At 47.6% G+C, this 17,426-nt stretch overlaps 1 protein-coding gene across 2 annotated transcripts in view; it reads right to left on the bottom strand.

Annotated features, from left to right (window-relative positions):
* The window catches only part of SETD1B (SET domain containing 1B, histone lysine methyltransferase), a 42,354-nt gene that overhangs the window by 10,927 nt on the left and 14,001 nt on the right, over positions 1 to 17,426 (bottom strand). For both annotated transcript variants that reach the window (XM_082066677.1, XM_082066678.1), the window contains 2 exons: positions 966 to 1,736; positions 693 to 863 (listed from right to left, as the gene is read on the bottom strand). In XM_082066677.1, coding sequence (XP_081922803.1) covers positions 693 to 863; positions 966 to 1,736 — 942 coding nt within the window. The remainder of the gene's footprint in view (positions 1 to 692; positions 864 to 965; positions 1,737 to 17,426) is intronic.

Here is a 17,426-nt window from a genome sequence, read left to right as displayed (position 1 = left end):
TGACAGAGAAAACTCTTGACAAATCCATGTGTCTGAGATGTAGCATAACAGAAAGAGAGCCTGAGCCTATGACATCTTAAAGAATCTCAAAGCAAGTTTCATTCTAAATGAATACTGCAGAATCTCTCATCCCAAACCTTTATTTGCACCTTCTGTGCATTCAAACCCCTAATTTCAGGGAAGCCCTCTACCTTCCCTTGTCCCCTCCTCACTTTTTTTAGAATATCTTTCATTTTTTATGCAAATGCTTTTTAAAATAGGTGACCCTACACTTGTAAGTCTGATTCTGTAAACTCACAAGAGGCAGAGAACACTTTTCACCAAACTTCAGGTGAGACTCAGCTGCTAAACTGCAAGACATTCTAAGCCAAGAAATAATTGTGTAAAGCACCATAAGTGTATTCTTACAATCATCCTGAAATGCTGTGTCCTAAACACAGGCAAATGTCTCATTTACCTTGCAGAGCAGGGAGATCCTCCACAGACAATTCCCACAAGTGGCAGATGAAAAGCTAAGGCTGGGAAAGAGGATCCTTGCTCTACAGCGTACTGGTGGGTTGTGAGAGAGGCTGTCAGAAGCAACCCCGTGAGTGAACAGCCTGAGGGCTTTGGGGCACAAACCCAGAGAGGCCTGTCCTCCTAATGCTCCTTTAGGGAATGTCAGCGTAATGAAGACACATCTTTGTTTTTACCTTGAAGGATGGCAGCCGGATGGCCCCTCGTAACCCAATGCCCAAGCCGATTCCCTCATATCCCAGGCCTTCTCCTTTGTTCCAGTTCTCCAAAAGACAGGATGCGATTCGATCCTTCGGCTTTGGTTTTTCCTCCAGTTCTCCTCCAGACTTCACTGGAGTGAGAGACGCCTGCAACACAGAAAGTTCCAGATCCCTGCTTACCCATGCCCTGGCCACAAGCACTACGACCAGTCCTCCCCGGGATCCAGCACAGAGTACGTGAATGCCTACCTTTGCCAGACGTTCCTTCTTGTCCCACCAGTCGTCAAATGCCCGAAACGCCACCACTTCAACCATCTTGCGGTTCAGGTCCCTTTTCATGATAGCCTTTAGCTCCTTCACTATGACCAGGAGGACTCCATCCACAGTGGCTTTGTGGGGATCTTCCTTCTTCGGCTCATAACCCGGCGGTGGAACCGAGGGGTCAAACTTGGGCAGTGGTGGCCACTGCTGTCCACGACCGAGAGCTGCTCCCATCGAGAAAGGGCGGTAGGGCGGAAGATTCACAAACTGCATCCGTCCCGTCATGAAAGGCGGATACTGGTACGTGTTTTGTGCCTGCATCATGCGGCTCAGCATCTGAGTTTGCATTTGGAAGGACATTGGCATGCCACCCCATTGGTTGCCCAAGACACTTATCATATCCACTTGCATGACGGGGAACATGCCAGGATGGAACGGAGGGAGCGGAGGCAAGATATGGGGTGGAGGGACCCCGGGGGGCGCGGGGAGCGGTGGCGGGGGGACGGTGACAGCGGGGTGGGTGGGCGGAGGAGGTGGGGGCAGCGGTGGAGGCATCGGGAAGCCCGGCTGCGGAGGTGGCGGAGGAGGAAGAGGAGGGAATCCCGGTGGTGGCAGAGGGGGAATCGACGGGGCCATCACGGCTGTGTTGCTGACGGAGGAGTTCACCACAATGGTTTTGGCACATTCTGCACTGGTGATGGGCGCGGGGTTGGTCTCATCATCGGAGATTTCCATGTCCTCCCCTGAAGAATGCTGGCCCTGCGACAAAAAAGAGAGAGGAAAGGTGAGGAGCATGTTCCTTTTACATTAAATACCACGGCACTGGCTGCTTCAAACAAAAGCTAAATTTAACACACGTTTTAATTGGGAATGGAGAACAGCGAGCGATGCTCTGAAGAGATGGGGCCCATTCAGCAGCTGGTTCCTATTGAAGCTTTTCTTGTCCATGTCAGACCTCAGCAAGCAGAGAGGTAAAAGCTTTAAAAAAGAGCATCAGCACCAACTGAACAAAAACCTCAGCTTCTAGGGAACAGGAGAGAATTGCTCCCGTGCTCAACAAAACACACCCAAACCAAATGTCTTTCACTGCAAGATACATTATCTCTCATCTGCATCTAATTCTGACAGGTGCATTACACCATGAGTTTTTATTCTCTAGATTTCACCATGCTCAAAAAATTATCCTGTTTTTTAATTATAATCCCTGGCTCAACTGCTGTCAACTCTTAACCTCTAATTGTGAGAAGACAATACTTCCACATGGTTGCTGCTACTAAAATTTGTCTTGACTAGACCACAGCAATTCACATGGGGAAAAAATAACCCAAATCTGCTTAAATTGCCTTTAAACACAGTCATAAATGTTGCGATTCAAAGACATAGCGTATGTCTTGTTCTTCGGCAAAATGAATACTTTACTTGCCACAAGAAGTAGAGTTATATAAAATGCTACAGCCATGTCCCATCTCCACGGTCAAAGGGATGGAAATGGGATTAAAACAGAAGGTGCCAGTTTGCTCAGAGATCTCAAAGCTGCCTGATTAGGTCTTGTACAACAGAAAAGCTTCACAACTTGGCTCCACCCTCAACAGCAAATGGTCCCACCTGCACCCTAAGTCCCACAGGCACTTCAGCCCTGAAGGTGTCTCCAGCACAGAGAAACCACATGTACAACTGTCACATCCCTCAGGTATTGTTAGAACAAATCCTGCTGAGAAATTCTGTAACCAAATACTGCTGGAAGACGTATCCAACACACTGACAGTTTATCTACACAACACGAATAGGGCTGACCTTTTCTAGTGGGATGTCAGCAAAGACAGGACAGGGTCCCAACTACCTTCTCCAAAACTATTTCTCTCATTCTTCCTTTTTTTTTTCCAGCTAAAATAATCAAAATCCACCACTCTTGTGACGGCAAACATCCCTCGGCTATTTTCAGGACTGAAAAGCAGAAGCACTCACCACGACCTTCCCTCCCATGCTCTACAAGCACGACTGGCCTGTCTCCTTTGAATGACGTACCAAGAACTTCCTTCCTCACAACAGCTCCGTGCAGAGAAGCCAGACAAGCCCTCTGCACGCTGCCATCCCCAGAGCCAGCAGCGCAGAGCGGAGCGCAGCCGTGATGCTCCAGTGATGCTCCAGCTCTGCCTGCCCAGGACACCACGGGCTCCAGCCCGGCTGAGGCACAAGAGATCACGATCAAGTGGTCTTTAAGTGCCTCTCTGTATCTCAAGCCTGGCAAGAGTTTTGGAACCAGCTGGCTGTTTTCAGCCAAATTTGACACAAGATCCCAAAAATGTTTATTTCTTGCATGTCTCGTGCCCGTGAGTGTCTCCTCTTTCTGCTCTCCTACCAGTCTCCCCAGCCTGAAAGAACAGAGCAGCAAAGCTCAACCCTTATCAGAGCCTGAAGCTGTGCTGGGGAGAGCCGCTGGGAAGCAGGTGGTGTTGCAGTTCTCATCCTGGAGCTGCTGTGATTTGATTTTTAATCTGTGGGGTAAAGGAACAAAAAGCAAGAGCAGCTGAGCTGACAACTCTGCTATGAACTGTAGCTGTGTGAAGCCGAGTAACCACAACTATCCAAATCAAACCAAACGCTTCACTGTTTTATCAAAGGTCATCTCTGCTACAGCAGCTACCACCAGAGAGCAGGCTGAGCACAACGCTTGCAACAGCAGCTGAGAAATCCTCCTGCCCTGGCACCTCCCCTCGCCCCAGCTTCCCCGCATTCCTCCGCTGCAGCAAGAACCCTCCGGCTCACACATGGGTCAACCCCAAAAAGCCACTCGAAATTTTACTGGTCTGAAGATGCCCAACCCCTCAGCTCAACAAGGAGACCATCATTTAACCCTTCGGAAGGGCTGGAAGCACGAGCCTGCAAACCCTGCAGCGAGTGCTATCGACCCCCTGCTGATGGAGCGGGACTCTCCCACTGCTGAGTTGCTTTAGTGCATCTGCACATGCAGGGAGGTGCTCTGAGGGCTGTTTTATAAACACTAACGTGAACAGCTCAAAAAGGAGAAGCAGAAATAATAACGCCTTGCACTTGAGTCTTTCCAGAGCTGAACTGTGTCATGTCCTCAAGCTGCCCACATCTGGCTGACGTTTCTCAGTGGGTCTTGCACGCTGCATCCTCTCCCCACCTGCTCTGTTGCAGTCACGTCTCACGCCGAGGATGCTGGGGAACGAAAGGACATTCTGCAGCGTCAACTACTGCAGATCTGGTGAAAGGCGCAAAGGAAGAGCAAAGATGACGATTGTGGCAGGTGTAAAAAGGTTTCCTGCGAAACAGACCCCATTTTTCAGTAAGTGAACACAAAAGGCGCTGTTAAAAGCACTGGCTCCAATTGCAAAAGCTGGATGATGCTAAAGGTCAGCGTTGGATAGGAAGCCAGGAGCGTTCACACTACCAAAGACATACAAAATCAGCTTCATATTCGCGTTCATCTCACCTGACGGGGTACGGAGGAAAGTCACCCCGTGGAGCACCAGCAGCAGGCAGTGCCACGGGGAGTTCCAAGCCACAAATTCCCCTTGATCCCCAGTCCCTCCTGCAGAATCCTGCACCCTGCAGTGCCACCCACCACCAGCTGGAGTCACGGCTCAAGATCGGCAAACCGCCAGTGCCAAAGCGCCCGCCCGAGCGACACGTCCTCCCGTCCTGCAGTGCCCAGGGCACCCAGAGCCCACTCCCGCTCCCTCTGCACAGCACCAAAGAATCCTGCCTGATAAATGAGGCTGGTTTTCCCTCTGGAAGGAAATATCAGACAGAAAAAGCCAATTCTGAAGCTGCAGAGAGGTGGCAAGACTATCCAGACTCCGTGCTGTAGCGCACAGCAGCTTTCTTCATTCATCATACATTTATTTTTACTTAAGCTGAAATGAGAACTGCTAAAGCAATAACTAGCATTTTTGGAAGACTGATATTCTTTTTTTAAATTCTTCTGGTGCTCAGGTGGGTCTGCAGGAAGCAACAATAGATCCTCTGCTTCCTATAATGTTGGGCTGACAACTCACCTGCACTTGCACCGTGAACACAGTCTGTGCTCCAATTTTATCCCAAGCAAGATGGTAAGGGAAAGAGAAAAAGATTAAGCAGCAGGGAGAAAAAGATCAGAAAGGCAGGGGAGGAAAAAAAGAATACACAAGGTTAGGAAAGAGGTCAAACCAGAAGATCATATACACGGAAGTCTTTAAAGAAAGTTAAGAGGAATTAATATTTAAAGCGGATGAGCAGTTACAGGAACGTTGTATCTAAGGGAGAAAAACATGGGCACCAGCTGAGTGAGAGAGACTGAGGTACAGAATGAAAAACCAAGGGAAGACATAAAAAGACCTTTTGTTATACGAATTACTATTCATTCACCTGCGTGAACCTGGATTTACTGTGGTTGCTACCAAATGAGCTAAAAAGTAGCTCCACTGTCCTCTCAAAGAAACCACCGTCTAGCTGGCTTCCCTTTCTGCTCTCACAAGAGGAAAATGTGAGCTGATATGTGGCACACGTGCTGGTACGAGGATGTCACGGCCATCACTGTCAAACAGCGGTGTCAATCAGCCCTGGAGTTCACCTGCGCATTTCTGAGGGCATCTGGAACAACGCCTCCAGAAAACCTCCCTCCAGCCCACTGAGAGAAAAGCCATTTCCAACTAGATTAATTTGTGCTGACATCTTTACTTTGCAGTAATTAAATTAAGAGTTAGCAAAACAGGTATTTAATTATATGCATGACACATTTTACCAAAGGTGTTTTAATGATGCAAATATGCTGGGAGAGATTCACGTCAGTGTAACCGCTTATAAATTGCCTCATTCATTGTTCACCCAAAATGCTAACTGCCACCTTTAATATTGGTGCAGTGCATTTCAGCACAGGCAGAGCCTCCTCAGTTAAGTGAACGGAACACTCCGAGATCTCACTCCTGGATCAGCCTGAACAGTGACAGGGTAGAGAGCCACTGAATGCAGGGTTTCAGTCTTATCTCAGAGCCTAATACCCAGCATTTAGCAAGCAAATGTTCATACCTGCAGAAAAAAGCAACTATAGCTTAATATTTACATGCAGAACTGGCAGTTTCCAGATGTGAAGAGGCTGTTTGAGGAGCTCTGATGCTGCGGAAGCAGCTGGGAGCTCCATCCTACGTGCTGTTCGGTACCTTTCCTATGGGCAGAGGATCTTCACCCACTTTAATTTCCTTTCCAAAGGGCCACCTGATAAAGAATCTGCTCAGAATTTCAGAATGTATTTTGAATGCCTTCAGCTCAGTTGATTTCACTTAAATATTCTGCTGGGTACCAAGTTACTTATATTGGAGGTGGGGAACCTGTATCGCTGAATGTAGCGACTCCTCTGACACAGCCCAGCTGATCTCTGGTGCATCAAAATAATGAAATGCAGGATCAATGGCAGGCAGCACAATGCAAGGTCATTAGCTTTAACGAAGTGAAGCATCCCAGGCTTGCAAGAAATAGCAAACCTTGAAGCCTGCTGCAACTTGCTCTCGCGGAAACCAAACAGAACAAAGAAAATTCACTCCTTAAGCTCTAAAACTTGGAAAACTCCCTATTTAAACACTGACCATCTTTGCCATTTAAAATGCTAAGAAGCAGCTTTTCAAAAAAGCCAGAACTAAAATCAGGAGTGGCTCTTGGAGAGAAAGTTTTCATAACCTGGTCAAACAGCCATCACTTGGTTTTGGATTAAGCCCATCCAAGGATCTAAAAAATTCATCCTTCATCCTTAAAGTAAAGTGGGGAAAGTAAAACCTTCCGAAGGTGATGGGGAGAGGACAAGTGACCGAAGAAGGTCGCACAGAAAGTCACTGAAGGGGTTGAGAACAGGCTCCCGGTGCCTCCAACAGCCCGTTCCCAGCTCTGCCCGCGCTGTGTTTGACAAGGGAACGGCCCCAGCGCGATGCGCTGTGATCAGGGTGAAAACAGCCTGTGTTCGCTAAAACACCGCTCTCTCTTCCCAGGCTCCTTTGGCAGAACATGTTAAAGAGAGCAGGACATTGCAAACCTGCCAACCTGCCATCCAGAACAAAAAGGAAGCCTGAGAATGCAAAGCAGCCACCTGCAACTCTTCCTCAAAGACACAGTTTCAGTGAAAAACTCCTTTAAAAAAAGACAAGCCCATTCAAGTTTGTCCCAGTGAATACCACCATTCACTTTGCTAACAGAGTGAAATACCTCTCTCTGCTCAACGTCTACACACCGGAGCGCGGCGAGGGCTTTCAGAGAGCATTGCTTTGTTCATTTTTCATCTGCTTTTAGCTAGAGAAGAGCTTGCAGACAGCACACGTTCTCGGCCAAGCACGTAGAGAGAAGCGGTGCCTGCAAACTGCCCTCGCTGCTCGCGGCAGCGCGACGCTCGGCACCGTGACACGGCACAGGCACCATGACATGGCACAGGCACCGTGACACGGCACAGGGACCATGACATGGCACAGGCACCGTGACATGGCACAGGCACCATGACATGGCACAGGCACCGTGACACGGCACAGGGACCGTGACATGGCACAGGGACCGTGCTGAACATTCACACCTCCTGGTGTCAGGCGTGAACAAGGCAGACTCAGCACCGTATTTACAATACGTACAAACATTTCTACTTTGCTAACTGTAATTATAGCTCTCCCTCCAAGGGTGGCACTTAGCTGGTGTGGCAGAAGTGGGGCATGGGAAGGCAGAGCTACCCAAAGTGGTTTGCCAGCAGTTCAGCTACAGCAGCAAAGAATACAGAGCAAAACGCTGCCCACACCTTCCCGGGTGAGTTTTCAAGCCTGTTGAGGTAGCTGTGCCGTCCCAGCGCCCGTGTCGGCCGGCACATCACAACTGCAGCCCGGACGGTTTGTTTACTGCCTCTTCCCCAGCTGTCCTGGGTTGGTCGGTCACGTCTTTCAACCTCCTTGGGCAGCGAAAAGAGCACCCATCCTCCTGCTGCCATCACCGTGCGGTTGCAATCGTGGCAGCTTGAACTGGGACAAAACCAGCTTTCAGGTGTATCTGCACTACAGTAAAACGCCCAGCTCAGGAACAGGCAAATGGAAAGATTAACGCATTACATACCAATGATTATAAATATCCTCAGCAGCATGTATTTCTATCTGAAGAACAGAAGGCTGTAAGATTTTGTAGAGCTATATATTTACAGATCACTTTGCAAATCTAATTTGCAAAGGCTGCAAATGAAGGAGAGCAGAACACAGACTGGTCAGGGCAATGGATTCATCACCATGTCCCACAAAAACCAGGTACCCAACAGGCTACAAGAGAGGAGGGATTTCTTGTAGGAGGAGAGAAGCTACTTGGGTGTTTTGGTTTCTTTATTATTGATTGCAAAAGTATCTCTCACTACTCTGAAAAGAGAATTCAAGCTCTATGAGATGACAGTATCCTACCTGGCACATAACACTGTCTTGGCTCAGCTTGTGTTTTGGTCTGGTACTTAATGTGCAGCAGTTTGACACAGACTATCCACCCCACACCTACAGGGCTGCCCAACAAGTAAAACAAGTGACAATAATATTTAAGTGCTCATTGTAAACAAACAGCACTGCAAACACCAGCCTAGGGTATGATGCCACTTGCTGCTTTTTTTTTTCTTCTAATGCCAAGAGGGAACTTGAAGTCGATACCTCAAACCACAGAAGGACAGAGGGAGAATTCCCCAGAAGTTCCCTTCCCGTCGGTCCCAGAACACAGGGAGGAAAAGCCACTGTGGTGCTTGTTTGTGTCTCACAATGTGCTGCCTCAGGTGCTGGCCCCTAATTAGACCGTCCTGCACACGGGGCGACGCCCCAAGGTGGGATTTGGAAGCACAAAAGGATGGAGCTCACCTGGGCTTCCAGGGTTTCTGACACTGAGAATGTAAGTAAATTAACTTGTATTTTAAGGACAGCACGAGAGCTGGAAGGCTGCCCACTAGTCCATGCCATAATTAGAAAATCTAGTGAATTAAGATCATAAAATGACAGAAGTGCCAAAGACAGTATCCCATACACATGCAAATCTGCACCACCAGTTTCCTGCAGTTGGTGGCTTAAGCATCTGAGATGGGTCTTAACATTAGAGGTACCTTTTCAGACTTCAGAGGGGATTATCCTCTGCCTTCTCCCTACAGGACAGTGAAATAACATCGACGTCTCCAAGGAAAGGAACGGAGCAGTAGCTTGAGTCAGTATTTCCCAAAGCAAAGGCCAAAGACCACTGGTGTGACAGGGGGCATGAAACAGTGGTCAACAAAATGAAAGCAAAACAGAAGAAAATAAAAGCAACCATTGAACATGAGGGATTCAGGCTATTTTTACTTGACTGTTAACAGAAGCGCCAGTGGCTGCAGAAGTTGCATGGATTCTTCTTTCCAAAAGTTGATATGGATCCTGTCGTAAGAAACACCCATTTACACAGCCTCTAAGCACATCCATGAGGCTAAAAAACTTACTTTATTCAACAAGACATCCAGGAAAGGACAGACAATTCTACGGGAAGCAAAGAGGACAGAGATGGGAAGCAAATACAGTGCGATTAGTGGTCCAAGGTAACCAGATCTTCACTGATCCAGAAACAAGACAACTTGAGAAACACGATCCCAAAGGGAGAAGACTCAACCAGCATTCAGTACTTTTAAAAATCCCTCCTTCCTGGCAAGAGAACATCATAGTTTATTTGCCAACACTACTTCCAAGAACCCAGTGCAAGAGCTTCCTAGGACAGCAAGCCTCACAGCCATCAACTAATCCAGTGGGAAAACAACGGCCAGATTTGCTGCAGCAGAAAGCCTTGGCAAAGAGGGCAATAACTTGCTGAGGGCTTTGCTCTGTTAACTTCAAGTGCATTACCTTCCAGAAAAGGGGTGGTTTGAGGTGTTTCCCCCTTCAACCAGGGAAAGTAGGCTCTAAACTGCAAGCTTCATGGCATATGATGTGGTCATACAGTTCCTGTTGGCATGGTCACCAAAGAAGGGGTATTTGGAGAAGGCAGAGATTGCCCCTGGGCTTCCAGCACACATAAGAGACCCTTTGGAGTGTGCAGGGACAGCTGTACAAGAGCGCAGGCCGCACGACGTCCTTCGGGTCCACGCTCATCAACGCCAACACTAGAAGCTCCCAGATCCCCTGGAGTGCGCAGATTTGAGCCAAGACAAACATGATCATGCAACTGGGCAGATCACAAACTACAGTGAGAGTACGAGACGGGGAGTCACTGGCCCCCAGCCCGGGCAGCCCGTGTGTGCCCCGATGCGACGCCAGCCCGGACAGTCGCCCCTTCTGCATTATGTGAACAAATCCGAACTGGCAGGGCGAATGTGTGCCAATTCAGAGGCTGCGTCATGCGGCCACGGTGTTTTTCATCACATACGAAACACCCTAAAATTGGATTTACCATTTCATGCGACCATGGCTTTTTCGCTCAAGTCTTAAGTAGATCTTATTAAGGGGGGGAAAAAAGGGTTTCTTTATGGGGGGAATGGGAGGTAGGGAAAAGGGAGGAAAAGAGAGGGGTGTTAACATTGGGGAGCTATGTAACAAGGCAGGCTCTTTCCATGGCGATGGTTGTTCTGGTTTCCCTATTTTAGACTGGGGGAAGGGATAGCTGAAGAGCTATTTGCAATCTAACTTCAAAGGCTTTAGTCGTCTGGGAAGCTAAGTCATGCATAAAAGGATGGTAGAGTGGCAAGAAAATACCCCCTACAGATAAATTAGTCAGGGAATGTTCTCTGCTTCTCCCAAAGACTTTCATACAGCCAGACTGGCTTTCCCCAGGTAAAGCCCTTTTCAGACACCAGGTTCAGTGATGCAGAGTCCTGGGAACAAACCAGCCAAATCCAACAGAACTAAACAGTCTCTGTGATAAAGAGAAAGTCAGTGGTAAGCATGCAATAAGGCTTCTCTATCATTTTCTGCCATCTCCGCTATTATCAGCAGATTTTATTATAAGGTTTGTCCACACACAAAAGATGCGGAGTTTAAGACAGCATCTCCCCCTCTAAAGATGGACAAGAAAAGCAAGGAATTTAGGAGAAATCAGACAGTGCAAGAAGAACTCATTTCCCAAATGATTCTGAAATGCTCTGTTTTGTCCTTCACACTGGTGTGCAAAAATGCACTCACATTTCTAGAGAGCAGAAGGTACATTACAATCAAAGAAAGGAAATGGCAACATTAGGTCAGAGTCCACCTATAAGTTTAAAAAAAAAGTGCAATAACTGAGCGTGCAGAGTACACAGATACCTTACAGTCCAGTGCCAGGCGGGAGCTGCCGTGCCATCCCCTGAGCTTACCCTCGTACTTAAGCCTTAGGTCAAACGGAGCCATGAATTCAGATCTTACTACCAACAGGGTGATAAGAAAGCAGATAAGCTTGGAAAACCATCTAGCTTCCCAGCTAGTATCAGCCTATTGAAGAATAGGTTGTACACAGACTGTATTTAAACAAGTTCTAATCAGCAGAACTAGGCCAATTTGATATTCTTTCCCTTTTACGTATTACTACTATACCCTTGAGTATCTGAAACCATGGCTATTACTGTTATGGCAGCATTTTCAATGCTCTGCTCAGTGCTCTCTGCATTTCCAGCATTAGTAGCAACAGCAGTTTCATTTGCAAGGCCTGGACATCCACGACGCAGCCTGTGCAACACCGAGACTCCTCAGAAAAGAGGGCAGAAACGGAGGAATGGTGGCCTTGAAGGACAACGGGCAAAAGAGTTTTTGTCAGATCATCCATCGGCATCATCTTTTAAAGCTCTTCTGCTGGCTGCCATCTGCTCTCAGACCCAGGTGCCATTAAGTGTGTCCTGAGGCAGAAGTTGAGACACTTGCCTTCCTTCTGGAGAGGCGTCCCAAACGATGAGCCTGGCTTCTCCCTCTGCTCTCCAAGACCGGGGCTGTTCTTGCCCTGAATTTCTAGGGTGCAGCTCTGACCTGGGAAGCAAAGAGGCCCAACTGTTTTTGGCACCTGCAAGAAAACCCAGGAGCCTGTAGCTCACAGCTGATGGAGGTAGCACAGAACAGACCTTTCCAAACAAGCGCAGCTTTTATTCTGCAAAAGGTGTGGAACAAGCAAGGGGAAAGAGTTAAAGTTCTGATTTTTCTATGAACCTTTATCTTTCCTGAACACTTTTGCTGAGATTTCATGAGCCCTCCACTACTGGCCTGGGAGGTCACAGGGACTTAGCATGACTCTCTTCCCCGCAGCTCTTCTTCTATCCCAGTACCAGCTATTTGAAAAGAAACAAGGAAGTATGAAAGAGGGAACACACTGTTAAAAAGGTCTTTAGGACCTTGTTATCATCTTGACTGCAGTCACAGTAGCAACACAGTATGGTTTCAAACAAGAAAACTGGTGGCCTTATGTTCTGGAGTCAGCCACTGGCCATCCTCCCAGGACAGGACAATAAGACGTCTGCTGCGTTTCTGAAATTCCCAACAAAACTGCTGCAGACAAGAGGGTTCAACCAGTCCCCACAATCTTGACAAAAAGCATTTAGAACCCCTTTGGACGAAGCCCAGTGCAGGCAGTGCCAGTGCTCCAGACCCGCTGGGACGTGGCAGCAGAGAACAGCCCTGGGGAACGAGAGGCTCACGAGACAAAGTCTCCCCTCGCGCTGGCTGTGGCCAGACTGCAAATCCTCTGCAGCACAGACCACAAACCAGGACCGGCACCCTAACGAGCTCAGCAGGCTCCGCTCACCTGCTGAGCATTACAACACGAGTTAACAAGTCCTTCCCAACAAGGTGCTGCAGACGCATTAAAAGCCAGCGAGACCGCAGGAGACGCTTCACTCCCAGGAGCCCATTTCGAGCAGCTGAAGAGGCTGAGTAGAGATGTTCGTCCTCAAAAGTCAGGGTGAGGCCGGCAAGAAACAGTTCCTCTTTGGTGAATTTTCTCTTCTCTTATGGATCTTCTCTCTGGAGGCATCTTGAATTTTTCACTTCTTTATTTCCTGCTTAGATTTTCCTTTCTTGCCGTACTGTGATTTAACCACGTGCAGTCAGAGAGGAGAGAATCAAGCACATCCGCTGAGGTACCCAACACATTTATTAAAACATTAAAAATCTCCCTTATTCTAAGACAAAGCCTAAAGCAATATCCAGCCAGAAAACCCTTCAGGTTGTCCCTCTCCAAAACCTGCTCAGGGAGGAAAAGGCAACATTTTCTCCCCCGTACCACTTCTCTCGGGTGATGGAAACACAACCCTTGTGGCTGCCAACTGCTGACGGATCCCTTAACAAAGATGATCTCTGTGCAGGACGTTACATTTCTCATGGCCTTCTAGAAGATACCAAAATTTTGCTATTGAACTATACCCTCTATATGCAAAATAAATCGTGTAACTGCAACTGCTCTAAATTACCAGAGTGGAAAATACCCCACAGCTGGGCTGCATTCCCACTACCATTTGTGCAGGCATAAAATATTCCAAAAAAAAAAAGGCAAGAGGTAAAGTATGCTGATTTCCCCACCTGTCTCCTAATTAGCGAGCAGGAGGTTTAAAACAAACACATGGCAACACTTTCCACCTAGAGCAGAATTCATCTGTGCGCCTCCTTGCAACGGGACGCTGCTCCATGCGCTGCTCACTGATTCAGGGCACCAGCTGTAAGGCACAGGGTTTGGTGTTTGTTTTCTTTTTCAAGCAGTTGTGCAGGAACAGCTGGCTCGGTGGTTTGCAAATAATAGTTTTCTTACTTAGGACAGTTTAGCCTCAGCACCTTTTCCACATCGCACAATCAATACATCTCACTGGATGTGACACTAAGGTTGTGCCTCACCGAACAGGGTTACACTGTGCAATACTCCTGATACCAGCGCTCGGATAAAATAGTAAAACCACTGCAAAACCTGGGTCATAACAAGGGTCCAACAGTCATCCTTCTTACTCAGACCGTACACTTAGCCTCAGACTCACTTATAGTAGAATCTAGTCCAACACAATCGCCATCCCAACTTAGAAGTCCAGAGACTACCATGAGTTGATTTTTTTAAAGGCACGGTACTAGCTAAAGCTCAGGTTTTCTTCAGCTTGGACACTGAAAGCACATCCACACAAATAATTCAGAGGTTCTCTTGTCAAAATGCATCGTTTTGCATACATCTCCATGGTATCTATTCAACTGGTAGACTGCCCTTTATGTTTTACTGTAATTTGAAGGATTTTAAGCAGTAATACGGATTTTCATATTTTCTGAGTAAAGTTTTTCCTGGACAATAGCAAAATGCTTGCAGCACCATGATAACAGTTGTTCACATTTATCTGTGTCCTTCAAAGACAGTTTTTCAATTATTGGCACTGGAAACTCTCGGCCACATCTGCTGACCAAAACACCACATTTGGCAACCGCTCAGCAACAAGGGCTGGATTGGAAAACTGTCCCCAGAGCTCTGAACCAACATTAAACCTGGCCTGTGCACTCTCACCTCCTGCTTCCAGCGCCGCTATCACCTGAAATATGTGTTTTGCTTTGCCTGGGACACATGAGGCACGAGAAGTAACAAGTTCCTTTGAGAGAAGGGAAACCTGGAAAGAAGCCACCACCTTCAGCAATCGCTCCCCAGGCTCCAGAACGAACGTCTCCCCAACATGCACAATGCGTGTTAATCCCACACAGCGGGAGGAGGACACACTGCTTGGACATCAGCACAAAACTCCACTGCTCACTGTGAAACACAGCTCTTTTTGGACAAAAATGGGTATAAGAAAGTGACACTCACTCTACACCATCTACAAAAGACATCCGATTCCTTGACCAGGCTGGTGAAGGGCTGTTTCAAGCCCAGGAAAAACAAAACCCAGTCCTTCCTTCACATCACCCAACCTGCACCATCCGCAGCCTCCTCCTCAGGCTCCACGGCATCGTGGCGAGCCCGGGGACATCCCATCCTGAACGCTGCAAGGTGCAGGCAAGGAGCAAAGAGAAGGACTGGACTCTGGCAGGACCTCTGCTACTCCTCTTCTTCCTCTCCTCACCATTTCCAGAGCTTTTTTTCCCAACTATCTCCCTGACCTGCTGATACGCGAAGAGAGATATTGGGAAAACACAGGCGAGCTGGTCAAAGGTGCGAGATAAACTGCACTTAGTACCCGGTTATCAACTCCACAGAAATACATTCTTCACAAAACACACACGCTCGGAGCAGCCAGCAAATCCAAACGCCGCTAAAAAGCGCCCGAGTTGAAACAGCCGAGTCCCAACAAGTGAAGACTGGAAGTTCTGCTACAGCTGCCTGACCCTTTTGCAACCAAACCTCCGAAGCGTAAGAAGTGCTGCCAGCTCCGAGTTGGAGCAGCAGTTTCGTTTCCTCGCCGCGCAGCGCTCGCAGTGCCCTCTATGCAAAGAGCGATTGCCGAAGCCCAAGCCGCGAACAACTTCCTTTACTCAAACTGCTCCTCCAGCGACGCTTTTGCAACGCCCCGAGGAGCCAACCTACTCCAACCCGGGGAGAAATTAGAAACTCCAATTTGCCGTCATGCTATTTTATATGCACCTTGACCGCATCAGGCCTTTCTGCACCGCTGGAACCTTATGAAAGCAGCCGCTGGCTTTATTTTAGCGCTAAGCAAATAAAAAACATTTTTAAAGAGCTTTTAAAAAAATGCTTTGGTTTTAGGAGAAGAAAAGTCTGAGCAATGCGGGGGTTTTTTGTGATGAATGGGCATTTCCAAAAGCAAGCACTGCACTTTCACGATGAAGCCTGAGACAGCAGTAACGTGTCTGGGTCAAAGGAGCACTCGTGGGCAGGTACGTGCTGTGCAGAGTTAACGAACTCACGGGTTTCGTTTTGAGTTTTGCCCCATCTTCACTGGGTACAAACATGTACCCCAAACTGAAAAAAATTAATAGAAGGGAGGTGGCAAAGTCATGGGACTCAAAATTGATTCAGACGGAGAAAAAAAAACAAGTTTTACTGATGAACTGTATCTATTTAGGGGACTCCAGGAAAGGCAACAGCCAGAAGAAATTTGAATAAGCGCTTGTCTGCTCACTGCTGTGTGTCAGACACAGACACATATAGAACACAGCGGCTGCTCCATCTTCTTCAAGATCAGACCCAGAAATTAGTGCTGTTCTGGCGGCTGCCAGCACAATATGTTAACAGCAATTATTTTCTCAATATTTCTACTGATTACCTAACACGCTGGCACATTTTCCCAGTGTCACTGCATGTTGCAACACAGGCTGCCATCCAGTAACTTGTCTGCATTCCCTTGGTCACTCTTCACAGCCATCAGATGAGAAATGCAACTAGAATGATAATGGGTTGGAGAAACCGCGAGGAAAACGTGTCACTTCAATGCGAGGCTTCACATCTGAACATTCAACACTGTCACTGCTAAAACCCGAGTGTTGAAAAGAATAGGAAGAACTCTATAAGCAGCAAAAGGGAAGATGCCAAGGGCTCTCTAACTGTAAATGGTCTGCAGAGCTCAGACTTGAAAATGCTATTCCGCCATAAGCTATGTGCTATAGTCAAACATTGCCATTTGGATCTAAGTTCCCAGAGCAGCGGAGCATCTATAGATTACATAAACACAAAATAGGCAGCCCTCTACCTATTAACAAGAAACTTAATAATCATATATATCCAGTCCACGAGGAACTGAAAATTTACAGAAAGTCACTGGTGGCAAAGCAGAGAATGAACTGAGCTGCTGGCAAGAGTATAATCAGCAACAGTGATTTATAAAAAGGGACGGCAATGTCATTTCTATCAGGTATGCAAAATGCAAAAGCCTCAAAGTCTTGGCCTGGTATGAGAGAGTGAAAGAACCACTCAGCCTCCCAACCACAGCCTGCTTTCTATTTTTCAGTTACACTCCAGAGCATTTCACCATTTCTAGCTCTGTTATCAACAAGAGACATGTTCCCTCAATTCTACTGAAGTTGTCAGGTGTCCAAAAAACCCAGAACATAAACAGGCAAATATTTCTCCTTTTGGTTTTGTTCCCTCCATGAGCAAACACACCTGAAGGGGTGCACCAGGTGAATCCTACACAATTCTGCTCTGAAAAAGTGACTGCAAAAACTGAGACTGGGCTTATTACCTCTCACTGCTTCTTACATTGAGCAGATTTGGCTGGTCAAGGCCTCTGCATTGCTAACCACCAGTTCTGCAAGGACTCCAAGAATCAAACTGGAGACAAATACAGAAAGTCAAATGTCAAATTCAACTTAGCAAACAAGAAGAGACTTCTCTACTCCGTATAAATTTTTGTGGGAGTAGCAGGTTGTCACGTGGTAAATTAATCAGATGTACAAGGAAGCAGTCCCTGCCTGTGGTCTTCCAGTATCAGCTCAGAAAAAAACTGCTTCGGGAGCCAAGACATCCTCACCTTGGCCAGGTTATCCGGGCACTGACCCTCAGCCCCGAGCATCCTCAGGCAGACATGGGGCTGCAGTCCTGCCCCAGCTCACTCGCTCCCCTGGGCACGGAGGC

Source organism: Streptopelia decaocto, assembly GCF_964273445.1.
Source record: "Streptopelia decaocto genome assembly, chromosome: 15".
Classification (NCBI taxonomy): domain Eukaryota; kingdom Metazoa; phylum Chordata; class Aves; order Columbiformes; family Columbidae; genus Streptopelia; species Streptopelia decaocto.
This window is presented reverse-complemented; position numbering and strand designations above follow the sequence as displayed.